This window comes from Pezoporus occidentalis, unplaced genomic scaffold (assembly GCF_034315485.1).
Source record: "Pezoporus occidentalis ecotype Australia unplaced genomic scaffold, CSIRO_AGI_Poc_V1 ctg15, whole genome shotgun sequence".
Taxonomy (NCBI): Eukaryota; Metazoa; Chordata; class Aves; order Psittaciformes; family Psittacidae; genus Pezoporus; species Pezoporus occidentalis.
This window is the reverse complement of record NW_026913316.1, coordinates 7,540,132-7,555,665: the sequence shown is the minus strand read 5'-3', so window position 1 is coordinate 7,555,665 and position 15,534 is coordinate 7,540,132. Positions and strand designations below refer to the sequence as shown.

Here is a 15,534-nt window from a genome sequence, read left to right as displayed (position 1 = left end):
GACAGATGCAATACAATAATGATATTTGCAGGGAGAAGCATCTCAAGTGATGCAATAACACGGACTGTAGGCACAAGCTTCACTCTGACCTCAGAGAATGCAACACAACACTCACATTTCCTTAACAAGAATTGCACTGGCTTTTCTACACTTAATACTATTCTCGTAAGAGGACAAACCACATTTTTTCCCCAGTTCAGTCCATGGGTCTTAACTTCTCTGCAACAAAATGCCAGATACAGTTACAGACTCAAGACACAACTTTGTCTTCGTGAAAGCAATGTCGGAAGGATCTTGCATCTCAAGCACCTGGAAGGACAGGTCCTTCCAGCATGTTCAATAGATGCATAAATATTTGGAGAACTTAATCATATCTGCTGTAATACATGCAACAAGTCTCCATAATGGATAACAGAAGGGAAAACTAGATGGAAAAGAGAACTAGCTGCATACTTCCTTCATTACAGAACAAATCAAAACAGCTGGCTTCTAACTAGCCTCCTAGTTACAACTAGCTTACAGCTTCACTCAGGTACCCCACAACAAAAGGGGCTCAGAAAAGTATTTATGGCTACGTTTCACAGAAGATATCTTAAGAATGAGAGGATGTCAAAAAAGACAATCCAAAAAGCTATGTGGAAAGGCTGGGCTATTGCTACTAACACTGTGGGTTAAAGCAGATGCCTTAACAACAGGGGCTAGAAAAAGCCAGCGTGCAGCATGGCAGCTATTGTGTCACATACTTGGGAATAATCCACTGCAGATCACCCACAGAAGGATGGGAAAGGGTGGGCACACTGTCGATCACTTAAGCACAGTGCTCTGGTAGATCTACAACTGCCCATGTGAAAATGCCAGTGGAACAAGATTGTAAAGGAGTTATAAAGACTAATAATGAAGCTATGTTCTATGTTCAGCAACACTTGGAATAATACACTTGCACACTCTTTAGGGTTCTCACTGGATCAAGCTATGAAATGTAATACACACAAATATCTATGCAAATTATTTTTAATATATAGACAGATAAAAGAAAGACATTGCATAAATACAGGAGGGAGCTATAACCATACAAAAATGTAATTTTCTAATGGAAAACATTTTAAATAATCAATTGAGTGGTTTGTTTTGGGTTTGTTTGATTTTTGAATAATAAACTGGCACAATGGAGAAGTAAAATTCAAAATACACCTTGCAACATTTGCTGACCTTCCAAGCTACAGTACTCTGAGCAATCCCAGGCCAATACATGCATTCAGAATTACATCAACCTTTGTTATTTGCATTCTTCTTGTATTACATTGTATTAACACATGAAGTTAATGTTGAACTTATTTTGGCAGATTCATTTTAAGTCACTGTCATGGGTCCCTGTCCAAAACTCATCCTCACTATTGAAAGCAACACTCCCAATTCCCCATCACGCAGGACATGTGGTTTAAAAGAGAACATGGAACTCTGTTGGGCTAGGTAGTGCATCCAGATCTGTAAGAGTGAATGGTGCCATTTCTCTCTGAGACCACATCAGATTTGGAGGGAGAACTACCAAGAAGCAACAAAGGGACAAATGAGGCAGCAGTCACAGACATAGCTGTCCAAGCAAGGGCATCATGAATAAACCAAGTCACTGTCCGGGAAGAGTGGAGCTTTTAAAAAGCTTTAAAACTTCACTATAACCAAGTTGCTCTGAAACCTTCCATTTAGTTTCAGGGCTAAAATTTCTGGCACTGTTAGTGTTCACCCTGTAAAGCTACATGCTCATTTGCACAGGCCCTTATCACGGCTTTAGCTATGCCCCATAATTGTTCAATGCATTCAAATTAAAATTATGTTAAGACCTAACTAAATACAAACAAGGAAAGTCATAAGGTTGCCAAAAATACCAGACTTTTCCCACAAGGTGTCAACTCACAATAAATCTAATCTGAATAAAAGGTCAAATTTCACAGCTTGAGATTATAAAAAAAACCAACACAACAATTTAGTGTCAGTGTATGTGATTTAAGGATTGATCTTGCCCCACTAAGGCCTTTTAACATCAATAAGTTCAAAAGTACATCAGTAATTTACAATTAGTTATGTCTCTGAACAAAACTGGTATCAGCAATAGTCTTTTGCTATTAAAAAACTGCAGATATTGCAGTTTGCAGTCAAAACACATTTTATTTTTTTAAATGACCTCTTAATTAATCCTGACAATTTAATCAGGATCAAGCCAAAATGGGGAAAGTATTTAGGAGATATTTATATATATATAAATAGACATATACACATATTTTTAGGAGATGATATTTAGGAGAAAATTTGTTCATCCGTGCTGAAAGTCCTTAATGTGAACATAAGACAAGAACTCAGACTGAGAGGGGGAAAAAAAGAAAGTAGTAATGCATTAAACTGAGATGCTTAAGAGTGACTAGCATCAATAGGGCAGAAAACAATGCTCTAACTTCCACACTCAAGTTATTAAGCTGTATTCCTTCCTTGCCTTGCTTAAAACAAAACACAAAAAAAACCACACCATCCCACTTGGCATGGGACTTGTTAGAGCTTCCCAAGTCTCAAAATATTGGCCTGTAGTCATTCTCTGACACTAAAGCCCAATGGGTTCCCCAGAGATCTGAAGTCAGTAAAGATGGAAAACTTTATCTGGACATCTGAACATAAACACTTGTGTATTTTCCACAATTTAAAAGTACAACGTGAGGAAGAAATAAAAATATATAAATAAATTGGTCCACCTTCCAAACGGGAGAGTCTATTTTATGACAGGAAAGCTATTTCTTGATGCCTTTCAGCTGTTCAGAGCAAAGTAGAACCTTGAATGAAAGGATGACAGAAAGCTCTGTGGCAAGGGTACTTCAGAACAAACCACATCTTCTCAGAAAGCAGTCCTAAGCTACCTACTGTGGACTTTGCAAATTCAGTAATATTGCTAATCACAGTGCTCTCCATGGATATTGTGGAGACTGAGAAAAAACAGTCAAAGCAACATGGTTTCATTCGATGTGACACGCTCTCAAGATTGCTCTAACTCCTGACTTCTATTCCAAACGCGCAGCACATATTTTAACCTCTAAACCTAATGCTTTTATTGCCAAAAAGACGTTAACAGGCAGCCAATGTGAAAGTACACACAAAAGGAAGAAAAGTACCCACCGTGCCAGTGGGTAACAGCCCTCTTACCCCATGACAAGTTAAACTGTCAGGCACAGGTCATCAAGCAAGGCCAGTATTGACAGCCACAGAGTGCTCCTGACCCTTTCAAACTACCCCATACCAAATGTGTATTTGATATGTAAAAATGAAAAAGAAGAGAGAAGAAACTACATTATATCAAGCTATGGGCTGAAACAAAAGCTTACCCTAAAAAACTAAATGTCAGCAGGGGGGTTGGAAATCAGAACCAGATTTTGCATTTGGCTTTTCTGCCTACAACTAACAAAGCCAAAAGCCCATATCCAAACACACCTCTGCTTGAGGAGTTCGAAATCTGGACTTGCAGCCTGGCTTCCTCTATACTCACTGCTGAATGCATCACTGCTGCCAGAGTATAACAGCACCTGACAAAGGATGACACTTCCAAACAGGAACAATTAAAATACATGCACAGCAATATGCCTAATTGCCCACAGTGAGCTTGAATGCAAACAGGTAACAACAAAGCAAGCACACATGAAAGCTCAGAACCTGGTGTGTTCCAATTCCTCGATGGCTGCACTCTGGAAAAATATATTTACATGAGAATTGTTTTTATAAAACCTCAGTCCAGGAAATATAAAAACTTGCCTTGCTCCACTGGCCTATTTTGCCAAGTATATTCCCAGACCTAACAAGAACAAGCTTCTTCAAAGTGCTTTCAATTTCATTAGACTTCGAAGTATCTCTGTTTCTACTCTAATACTTAACACAAAGGCTTGTTCTACTGTTCTTCCTCAAGTTAATGGTAGTAGAGGAGAATCTATTCCTGCACGAGGCAGCCTAGAGATCGCTCTCAATGGGAGGTATTTGAGGAATTCTGTAGGTTGCTTATGCTCAGTTCAGATTCCCAAGAAAGGCCATTTCATAACATGTCCTGGGGGCAGAGGATAGAAGTTTAGTTGTATTTAAAGCCTGAATCTTCCAACAGCAGTAGCACTGTAGAAATAATACAAAACTCTGACTTTCTCCCCCTCCTTTTAAGGAAAATATCTATATTTCAATGCTTCAGCTACGATCTCTTGAAGCAGCAACAAGCTAAACGTATTAGGGTGTGAAATCTATTACGGAGAAGTTGAAAACAAAACCGGCAAGTGTGGCACGTACATATAGGATTTTCTTCTAATTTTTTTAAACCAGCCACTCATAACATCTATCATAATATTACCAGAACTTGAGCATTACCTTTGCCACTAACAGTCAGCGAAACGTTCTGCTCTGCAGAATGCTGGAAAACATATTAACATCATCACAGCACATCAGCCTCCGTTTACGCAACCTTAAAGCTCTTGTGACATGCACATTATGACTTTCATTAGACTTCTCCTCGTGACAGCATTGTTTTAAGCAGGGGTTTTAAGACACTGACACTGTGATAATGACAAATATGTGGCCAAGATCTGCAAGATGTGAAGCAATGAACGTTACATGCACAAGTTAGCTGTCAGCCAACAATTTTTCAGAGCCGCTTCCCAATTCAGAACAGTCTTTAGGCACACACAAAGGCTCTGACAAGACAGATAATCCAAGATTCTCCAAAGCACATCCAGCCATCTCACCCCACTGTCAAATGCTATGCTTCCCTCGGCTGTTTAACATACTTTATGAAGGGTAATGTAACTAATACCACGTAATTTTAACACGCAACAAACAGAACAAATAAATCAATTTATTGGCCGTTATCCTCAACTTGGAACACAGCAAGTCTGATTCATACTCCTCAGATTTACTTCCCAGAGATTGATTCTGTTTATTTGCTCTCTTTCAGGCATGTGGAACTTCACTTACCAATGCAGGCATGAACTCTCACCGACAGCTGGGTCCTCAGAATTATACTGTGCTTCTTGCCTCTCCTAAAAAGAGAAGAGGAAAAAAAAAAAATACATAAAGATGTAGGGAGGAGGTAGAAGACTTGGGACAGAAGGAATGAATTTGAGCCTAAGAAAAAAGGTTAGGGACTGAGAGAAGGTATTACGAGTTGTACTTGCTTCTCATCATCCAACTCTATTTTAATTGGCAATACATTAATTTTCTGCAGTTAAAGCCTGTGTTGCCTTTGACAGTAACTGATGAGTGAGCTCCCCATCTTTATCTCAGCCAATGACTTTTTTCATCATATTTTCCCTCCTTTTTGTTGAGGAGAGGAAGCAAGAGCAGTTTGGATGGGCAGTTGGCCAAGGTCAACCCACCACAATGACTCACTCTAGAAATCCATTTTAGAGAAGTACCAAATGATGACTGCACATTTAAATTTTCACAGAAATATTTTAAATGTAGGTATAAGTTAAGCATAAAAGACAATGCAAGATTAAGCAAGACATTGCTTACTCTTTCATACATTTGCTCATTTACCTTGATCAGTCTTTAACTCACAAAGCCAGATATATTTTTCATGTAAAGAGGCAAAACTTTTTCATGTAAACATTTTTCATGTAAAGCGGAAAAAAAAAAAGAAGAGTCGTCCTTCATTCTGGCTCTCAGTTCCATCACAGTCTTAAATGGAATGACTCCATCTTAGTTAGCTGCTACATTTCTTATTTGGTTTTCAAATTGAAGAAATGCAGTTAATACTTACCTGGACAAGAGCACTATTCTTGATTTCTATTGTGCTATACCTGCAAACTGACATTAGGACATGGCTAGTGACTTGCCCCTGCATCCAAGCCTGCTCACCTGGTGGAAAGTGGGAGGGTAAGAAAAGCCCTCATGTATTTTCTGTTTGTAGAGAAGCATATTCTTCCTCTTTTCCCTGAAACTAAATATGCAATTGCTAGGCAAGCAGCTCCAGGAGGGCATGCTTGAGCAGGGAGTGTGGGCCCAATAACCTCCTGTGGTCCCTTCCAACCTCAGCTATTCTGTGACTGTGAATTTATTGTGGGAAAACATACAAGAAGCAAAAGTGGTTTCAGAACACAGGTGCAGCTTAGCATGTACCAGGCAAACCCTAGATCCACTTGTATATACAACTTACAGGCAAATTTAAAACCAGCACAACCTCTCAGTTATACACTTTACAGCTCTGCTAAGAGATTTCAGGGCAAAACCCTTCACAAAGACACTCGGAAGAATTTTCCACTGGCTGTAATTTGATTAGACCAAACCCACTAAATTCCAGATAACAACAAAAGTTCCTCTCCACCTGATTGTTTTCCTGCCCACAGTTGTTTAGAGGAACACAAACATTTCTCATTATTTACTACAAAAGAACATGTTTTATATCATCTCCCTGAAAAATTTGCAGGGGAAGGCAGGTCAGTGAAGTAGTGACAGATATTTTCACAAAAATATTGTTCTTAAAAAAAAACACAGGAAAAGCACATTAAGAAACTGAAAAAAAGTAGTTAACATGGAACTATGTACCTGCTTGTAGAGGCCCCAGTTCCAGTTTCAGGATGGCAACCTTTCTCTAGAGATTAAATAATTAAAAAAAAACAAAAAAAAAAAACAAAAAAAAAATATAAAACTCCAGCTTTAAATCAAATTGCTCTTTAATGGGTCTGCTTGAACATCAGTAGTGCAAAGGAGGGAAAGGGCAAACCTTCTCACTTCTGTCTGAAGTGCAGAGCAGCAACATACTATTCCGACCAACAAGAGCTGCCTGCAGTCTAGATTTTAAAGCTTCCTGGAGCAGTTCTAGGTTTAGGACTGACTCCCTGCCCACCTAAACTCCTCCTGCCACTCTGGTTGGACAGAGTCTTTTTCCTGTGCTCACTCCTGCAGATTTTTAACAGCTGCCCCTTCCCACTGGAGCACAAGGACTCCTCTGGAATATTTAATTTGCAATTGTTGCACAGGGTACCAAATTGAAAATACCAATTGTAGCTTTGCTTACTGATATATAGCCTCACACAAGAGTCATTACCGTCTTACTATGGTACACTGTAATTCTTTGAAAGACAATAAAAGATCTCTAAACCTCTCCTCCTCTATTAGTAGCTGAGACAAAAGGAAGAAATCTCTTTTATGGAAACAAAAGAGGAAGAACTGAGGGTTTAGGGTCTCCATCTGGAACAAAAAAGGAACCATTTTCAATTTCCTTCTTGCCACAGCTCCCCTGCCCAGCTGTGATCAAGTAAAGCCAAGCCACCAAGGTGTCAATCTGCCACATCAAAAGCCCGGACTCAGCTACTCTGAGGGTGTGAGCTTAGCTTCTCCTACCCCTGCACATGGAAGACTTATCTAAAACAGGACACTGGCAGAGTAGCCTGCTACTTTGGAACAGCGATCACTGAATTCCCTCAGTGCAAAGCTGCACTTCCTAGTATCTGCCATTTCCAATTGAAAACAATTTTCATACAGAGATGTTCTTGACATGCTTTTTTTCATTTAATAACAGTAGTAATACTTACACTGAGCAAGCATAAAGGATAAGAGTTTTGGATCTTCCAGTCAGAAGTAAAACTGTTTGTGTTCCCTTTCCCCCACCCTTGCCTAGGTAAGAAGTATGAAGAAAGAGTGGCTGATGTTTCTGGTTTTCCTCTCCCAAGATTTAGCTTAGAAAACCAGTTAAGCCAGTAACATAAAGGTCATCTCTTCCAGTTTCACAGATTATTGATTAGGAGCAGGCAGACTAATTTCCAATTCCTAGTACCACAGAGCAAGCATTAAGGATAGAGTTAGCCCTGGCATGTATTCAGGAAAGCAGAAAAACATATGGAATAAGTAAAAAGCTGATGTCCCTGTAGAGGGATGGGGAAGGAAAAAGCCCAGTGTTCTGCAACCTGTAAATCCATAGATGGATCCCCAAAAGCCAGATATTATATCCAATACTTGACTTTCAAGGTACTGGTGTGAGATATATAGAAGAGAACCTTATTCCAAACCTTTAGCACACGCAAAGGTATGCTTTAAAGCCTCCCTGACATGTGGCCATTATGCTGAAATTCAACTCTATGAACCACTGGTCATCCTTGCCCCTGACTACCCATAATTCTTATTTGTAATCTATCACAAACCCATCTTATCTCCAAATTCAGTACTCAGCTTTAATTTGTCAATGACTTAAATTCCAGAGTTATCAATAGGTACTTCAAACTTAAAAAAATAATAATTCTATATATACATATATATACACACACACAGTAGTTTATCACTTCTGGTTTAATTTCAGTTTGAAAATATCTATAGTCAGAATCACATAGGGTATTCCATTATTGCAATGACTGGAAACTAAGAACAGTATTGACAACATTTTGATAGACACTTCCAGTTAATAATAAGCTCTTGACAACTTACCCTATAACAATTCTGCATCTATGTCTGCCTGATGTAACAGCCTAACCATTATGAAAACACAGATGCTGTTCTTCATGGAAAGCTTTCAAAGCACACATTTAACACATGCTGCACATTTTGTTACAGCCTCTCACAGCACTCAGATTTCTTGGTGGACCATCAAACTTCTCCAATAATCACATGTGTTTTTTTCCAAAAGGAGTAGCTCAATGAGCATCCAACAGCAATCCCTAAGTGCAAGGAGTCACTGACTCCCACAAGAGAAGCCCGGACATCGGATGCCACCAGAAGCAAGTGTGTGGCAACAGACACACTCTGAAGAGCATTATTTTTGCAACTGGCTCTCACATTCTCATTTCAGCACCCATGCATTTCCATCTTCACTTGCACGCACCCTTCATGGAAAATGCTGCTACAATGGCGTATTGCCTCACAGTCAGTTGCTTCATAGTTTAAGGTGCTCCACATCAGCAGCGAAAAACAAACTATTCCTTGTTGAATGCACAGAGATGGAATTTTTGCCAGAGTTCAAGCACTTGAGTCTATCACGTTTTCCCCGAAAGAGATCTGCAAGCCAGCATACACACAATAAGGAAAGTGTTTCTTAACCTGCTCTTAATCAGACAGCAAAAATCCAAGGCTTTGATTTCAAACCTGTTAAGACACAGTTTGACTGCAGTTTCAATATGATATGTTTCTCCATTCAACTACAGATTCAGGAGATGCAAAAAAAAAAAAATAAAAAAAAATCTGACACTTAAAATATGTTGTATGAAAGCCAAGTCTTGAAAGAGAGAGAGAGAGCACACATGTGCATGGAGAGAGACATTAAAAATCACTCTGAAAGTCCTCTGAAAATCTTACCCAAACAAATAACCTTTTTGAAGCTCTTCACAGACCATCATCCAACAATCCAACTGTCATGTTCAAGCTCATGTTATCCTCATTGAAGAATGGAAACAAAAGAGCTCAGGAAATAAAATAAATATTTTAAAAGTGTTTTAAATGCTAAGATTCATCTCCAATACACTTCAACGGATGACAGCACTCAGTAACCCGTTCTGGTACATGACAGGCAGTTGGAGGCAAACATATGCACTCATCTTTAAATGAAATCAGTGAAATACCCTTTCTTACCTCAGTTTTTCCATCTAAAAACTTGTGTGTGAAGTCAGAATGTGTCTGCATTCTGTTCTTGCAACACATCTGCAATTCACCTAATTATTTAACACAGTGATTTTACTCTGAGCATTCCTGGACAGTAACACATTTACTAAAGTAACAATCACTTGACAGTAGCAGTTAAAAAAAAATAAACAGACACTATTCAGATGCCTGTTCACTCTTCATTAAAAAATAAAAATAATTAAAGCTTGACTAATCCAGGTAGCAATAATCCTAATAGCATATTCCCTAACCAAAAACTGGGCAGGCAAAATATTGCAGGTTATTGGTATAAGCAACAGCATGCAAAGAAATGAAGCATGCTGAGACTTGTATGTGTTTTTTCCCCTGTGGATTATTTCTATATTATGCTTTGTGTTTATCAGCATGAATTTGACAACTAACAGGTTGATGGGGCTTTGAGCAACCTGGTCCAGTGGGAGGTATCTCTGTCCATGGCAGGCGGCTGGAACAAGATGATCTTTAAGGTCCCTTCCAACCCAAACCATTCTATGATTCCCTACCAGCTACCTATATGCCACACAAAAAAATTCCCTGCCAGCTACCTGTATGTCACTTGTGAATGCCAACAAGAGGAAAAGCACCCTGGCCCATGTAACTGTGCAAATAAGGACTATATACAGACTGGCACTGAGGTGCTGGGTTTTTTACATCCACTTGCTTTACGCAAACACAACATTTACTAGGCAAGGTTTTCATCCTCTCTTCCTTTTTTAAATTAGAAAAAAAAAAATAGGATGGAAGAAGAAGGAAATAAAAATGAGAAACTCAAAGGGGTTAAGTGAAACATTCAAGGGATTCAGCAAGTACGCATTATAAACCACAGTAGTAATGCCCAATTACTTATTGCTAATGTATTCTGGGTACATGTTGGTAAAGGTCTGGGTGGAGTCTTCTGTGCACCTCACCACAAGGCAGTAACTTTTGCCAAAAGAAAATGAATCACTTTCACACACTGTGAAATGCAGCACGTTAAATGGTGGAACATTTGGTCCATTTGTCCTTTTTAGTAGTTTGTATGCAAGCAAACCTCAGACGCTGGAAAATGAGCATCCCTTTTCCCCACCCTCTTCCCTATTTTCTGACTCACAGAAACATAGAATCATAGAAGAGTCAGGGTTGGAAAGGACCTTAGGATCATCTAGTTCCAACCCCCTGCCATGGGCAGGGACACCTCACACTAAACCATATCATCATGCTGGTTATTTCTCTGTTGTTAATTGTTCAATTTCTCCACATTAAAACAATAACCTTCTAACAGCTCCTAAAATATTTGAGCTGACTTCAGCCTTCACAGTCAGCAAGTGACCATTTTTTAACAGCAGGCAGTGTTCAAGCCCCAGCTGGATGGGGCCTTAGAGCAACCTGGCCTAGCATGAGGCATCCCTGCCCATGGTAGGGGGGTGGAACTGGATGATCTTAAGGTCCTTTCCAACCAAAACCATTCTATGGTTCATTAGCAGAGCTGTGTCCCTTTCCACCCCAAAAGCTCAACCCACATAAAATTGTTTTCAGCAGTAAGTTCATATTGTTGTTTTGTGAAGCACCAATAGCATGATCAGTTAAGTCTCCATCTTACATTTTTGCATTAAAAAAAATAAGACTGTATGAGCTGGCAAAGGGTGAAGATATTTGCATTAGAAGTGCTCTATTAACAATAATACTGCTTCTGGGTAAAACACAAAACCAGAAGAATCATTTCCTCACTTCTTGTGAACCTCACATCACATACTTCAGAGATGACACATCAGTCGACCAATGCTTTCCAGTTCTTAGGTTATATATTTCCCACTGCTGTCAGTAGCTCTCAGACTTGGGCTGTACATTCCTTCCAGGAACCTTTACAGTGGGTAATTTCTGGTCATGTGGTTTTGCTATCACCTGCACACTGAAAACCCTTTGCACTTGGAAAAACAAATGCCTTGAAATACCAGGATTTCAGATGGATCACTTGATGCTTCTTCCTCTTCAGGAAAAGTGTCTCTCTGGTGCTCTCAACAACATCATGAGACCCACAGTTTCAGCTCCAGGAAAACAAAGTACCAGACCAACTTTGTTAGAAGTTCCATAGTTGCAGAGCAGAAGGAAACTGCACCTGCATAATCATTTTCATTCTCACAAAGGCCCCTGATAGCTAACCTGTGACTTATAGTACCAAAAGAGAGCTCTAATTTTTTTCATAACTGAAGAAAAAAACAAACAAAAAAAACAACCTATGAAAAAAATGGGTTTATGATTTTCATTGATGATACTAAAAAAAAAAAAAGGTAACCTGAAGAAGAGATTACCCAAAGCAGCGACATGGAACACATTTCAAAGCTTAACTGGCCAATTATGCTTTTTCTCATGGTGTGATCAGTTTAACCAGATTCAGAAAGCACTATTTTAAAACTGCCCTACTTTGCAGTAGAACATGCATGCACATACGTAAGTACATAAAAACAAATTCTGCTTTGTACTGATCAACATACTTCTTTGGGTCTCTTTCTGCTTTCTGGAAGTTTTCCATTAGCATATTTCGCAAGGGGTCCTTCCTTCATAACTTCTGTATCAAGCTCTTAACTGTCCTCAGGCCAGTTATTTCTCCATATTAATTCCATTTAGGAAGTGGGCTTTGTATTTAGTGCTGGGCCATCAATGCTTTTGCTACCAAGCACAGTTACTGAGCAGTAAATATGAAATAAATCACTGTTTTGCTGTACTGTCATGGTCTTAACCCTGGCAAAGTCACTAGTTTCCACTGCTTCAGTACCAGAGATGCCAAGCTAGTCAGAGATTTGCAGTGGTTTAAGCTGTTAGTTCACAACTGAAGGTTAAATTAGAGACACTTATTTTTACCAGAAGCAGATTATTAGTTTAGTCAGTAGTAATACAAACACACACACCCCACACACAGACAGATGAACTGCCATGGGATAAACAGAGTATGAGCTTGATTATACAAAACTCCCTTGCATTAACCACAGGGAAGGAGCACAACCGTGACTAGTTGCTGTGGAATAGGAAGTGTAGCAAGTTCACAGCTTTTACTAATTACACAGCACAAACTCACTCGCCTGCCCACATGCTCCAGGCAATTACTCTGCAATACTACACTGGTTTTCAAACTGCACTGACAGATGGTGGGTGTGTGCGGTGCTGCTGTTGTTCAAGGTTTGGATTCTCAAATCAATGGGTTTACTCACAACAAGAACTGAGTTCAGAGCAGTCCTCCAGTGCTTTCTGGCCACCCTATCTGAAGCCCTACAGATGATCTGTTTACGGAGAGGGGATGGGAAAAGCACTCTTACTGCATTCATTTGCCTGCAGTAATCACTGTAATGCAAAAATAGCAAATCTTCAAATGTTTCCACAGAAATGCTGGTACAGATGTAGATTTTTCCCTTGACAACGGCGAGCTGTGAGTAAATTCTGGGGCAAAGTCGGGGAGAGACGCAGCTGTTTTGGTATTGACAACCACAAGCTATAAAATCATGACTCAAGCTCTCAAACAAAGAAGAATATTAAAGATCCCCGTCAGACTCCATTGATGTCTATTCTGTCTGAGCTCAGAACGAACAGCAGCACCAAGAGGGAAAAGGTCTGGCATCCAACTTAAGCTGGACTCACACAGTCAAAACGGCTTGGGACAAGGTGTCTAGAAGGAATGCAAAGACATCAGAGATGAAGTGATTTGTCAGAAGTACTTTAAAACAACCTTTCTGCTGAACAGAAGCCTTGAAAACATATTTCCCAAGAAATCTCCATTGCTGGCAACATGCCATCTGAGGAAACTTTTGTGTTCTGAGGTTTAGGACTGCATCACCTTGTGGGCCTTTTTAAGACATGCCTATAAATACAATTTGGGCAATTCTATGGTAACTTAAATACATAAACCTCTTGATAATTCTTGCTGCTCCATTAAATGACAAGTAAAAAAAAAGGAAAAGAGCATTAACTGTCACAGGCACCTTAACAAAACAGCCAGGCCACCTAAACTACCTCCACTTTACCTCCTTACACAATTAAGCATCAGAGTAACTTGTGTTGGGAGCAAGGAAAAAAAAAAATAATAAACAAACAAAAAAACAAGGAAAAGAGCAATGAATACATGCTAGATTTGAAAAGAATGGCAGTTTTCCTACATGCTCTTATGACCCATTTCCAGCCTCATTGCTTGGCCAGCTGTCCATCCTGGCTTTCATCACCCCCCCCCCCCCAAAAAAAAACATATAAAGATGATCCTATTCTCCTGAATCCCACAGCTATTCCCAAAGGTGCAAGCAGCAGCAGCAAGACTTGTAGACACAGGAGAACACTCCCATCCATGTCCATGTTTTGCTCAGCTAGCCCTAGAGGTTGAGCTGGCATGTATGTTGGGTTTTCCGCTTCCCTAAATGGAAGTTTAGATACTGCTGTAGTAGATAGAAACTACCAAAAGCCTCTTTTCACTATATTCAGTAACAGAAGAGGATTCATGTAAATTACATATGACTGCATGTGTTTCTTATACCTGTTATTTACAGATAAACATCATAAACCTCCAGCCTTCCATCATCCTCCTCTTTCCTCTTCAAGAAAAATCCTTCTAATTTTTCACTATGCTCATCCAAACCTTCCAAGAGAGAACAGATACCTGCAGCCTCTCACATAAAATTGTGTTTCATGCATGGTTTATTTATAAGTCTCCTTTCAGCAGTGTGATTAAAAAACAACCAACCAAACGTCACCCATCATTTTGTCTGGGCAAACAGGAACATTTGGCTAAAAGATGCTGAAAGCAGCCAGACTGCAGGACATTCTGGTCACTCTTAATAGGAGTTTCCAAAACTCAGGATCAGAAGTTTCACGAATATCCAGCTACTAAATCCTTCATTCAGAGTTCAGCAAACTTCAGTGACCCCGATGAGCACAGCAGCCTCAGCATAGCAAAAAGGCAGGTCTTGAGGTAGCCTAATCTTAGAAAATTAAAAGCTTTGAAGATTAAGAGCAGGACCTTGAAATGACCCAGAGAGAAAAAAGCAAAAGACTAAGTGGTTTCTGTGGCCAGTCTCTCCCAGATAGCGGGCTGCTGCTAAGCCCCAGTGTTTGCAGCCAGCAACTCCATCTTAGGAGCACAGGAGTACTCCAGCTCAGCACCTTGGTCTCTCCCAGGGAAAGGATCAGAGCTGCAGGGCCCAAAAATGGAGTATGCTAGAAACCTGGGATGGAGACATTACTGGCTGCATTTACTATCCTACGTCTAGAATATTCTGTTTTTCTGAATAACATCACGAGTTGTATTTACCCCAAAGTGACGTTACCGAGTCATATGGGAAAGCTACCGCACAGATTTCTAAAGTTCTGATTGCTCTCCATCATCTTACTGTTCTCTTGCAACAAATTTCACAGTTAAGAGGATGCCTGCACACACATGCAAAGTACAGAGAAACATAACCTGATTTTTCAGCTCAAAATAACACAGGAGAGAGACAATTCCAAGCAGTAAGGTTAGTTCTACATGCTTTGTTTGTTTGTTTTATTTTTTTTCACCTAGGATAGCCACCACAGAGAAAACTAGAATCACATTTCAGGAACAATTCATGTAATTGATTTGATGTGCCCAAAGGAGGCAGAAAATAAAACAATGTAGAAGGTAGCTTGCTATTTTCAAGTGCAGAGTTTGTCAGGAAAAGCAACAACTGATCTCTCTCTTGCCAAATTGCTTAGCGATGCCGGTGTGGGGGATCAGAAGCAATGAAGTTAAAACTACTAGAATTAGCAAGGAGATATTGGCACATGCTACTACTACCAAAAAAAAAAAAATAAATAAATAAAATCAAAAGAAAGTCTTTCCTCCATCCTGCTGCTTTCAACTAGTTATAAAAGCTGGATATAAGAACCTGCTGTTCTTTGCAACAATTTTTATCACCTCTACATAAAACTGAAGACTAGATCAAC

At 39.6% G+C, this 15,534-nt stretch overlaps 1 protein-coding gene across 14 annotated transcripts in view; it reads right to left on the bottom strand.

Moving 5' to 3' along the window:
- FHOD3 (formin homology 2 domain containing 3) overlaps positions 1–15,534 on the bottom strand; it is a 373,808-nt gene that overhangs the window by 322,637 nt on the left and 35,637 nt on the right. For all 14 annotated transcript variants that reach the window (XM_062610938.1, XM_062610941.1, XM_062610937.1 and 11 more), the window contains exon 3: positions 4,984–5,048. In XM_062610938.1, the coding sequence (XP_062466922.1) occupies positions 4,984–5,048 (65 nt within the window). The remainder of the gene's footprint in view (positions 1–4,983; positions 5,049–15,534) is intronic.